Source organism: Sinocyclocheilus rhinocerous, unplaced genomic scaffold (genome assembly GCF_001515625.1).
Source record: "Sinocyclocheilus rhinocerous isolate Xijiao unplaced genomic scaffold, SAMN03320098_v1.1 C34883075, whole genome shotgun sequence".
NCBI lineage: Eukaryota > Metazoa > Chordata > Actinopteri > Cypriniformes > Cyprinidae > Sinocyclocheilus > Sinocyclocheilus rhinocerous.
This window is the reverse complement of record NW_015731027.1, coordinates 1-326: the sequence shown is the minus strand read 5'-3', so window position 1 is coordinate 326 and position 326 is coordinate 1. Positions and strand designations below refer to the sequence as shown.

At 46.0% G+C, this 326-nt stretch overlaps 1 protein-coding gene across 1 annotated transcript; it reads left to right on the top strand.

The window, feature by feature from the left end:
* Nucleotides 1-3: 3 nt before the first annotated feature.
* LOC107734670 (transcription factor SOX-11-like) lies at nt 4-322 on the top strand (the record flags this gene model as incomplete). The annotated part of the gene is made up of 1 exon (XM_016546636.1): nt 4-322. A coding segment is annotated over one exon (319 nt), but the record flags the coding sequence as incomplete, so codon positions are not given.
* Nucleotides 323-326: the final 4 nt, after the last annotated feature.

The following is a 326-nucleotide window of genomic DNA, read 5'->3' as shown; positions in this document are numbered from 1 at the left end:
GACAGCGAAAAGATACCTTTCATCAGGGAAGCCGAAAGACTCCGGCTGAAACACATGGCTGATTATCCTGACTACAAATACAGACCCAAGAAGAAACCAAAGCTGGACATTTCCTCCAAACCATCAGCCCCATCTCCAGAGAAGTCCTGCAACAAAGTGTCCAAGAACTCCAAGAAATGTCCCAAACTGAAAACGAACAAGACGAGAAGTAAGTCATCTCACGGCTACGGAGATGAGTACGCGTTTAAGAGCATGAAAGTTTCAAAGACTGTCATTAAAAGTGAATTCACGGATGAAGACGACGACGACGACTCCGAGGAGGACTC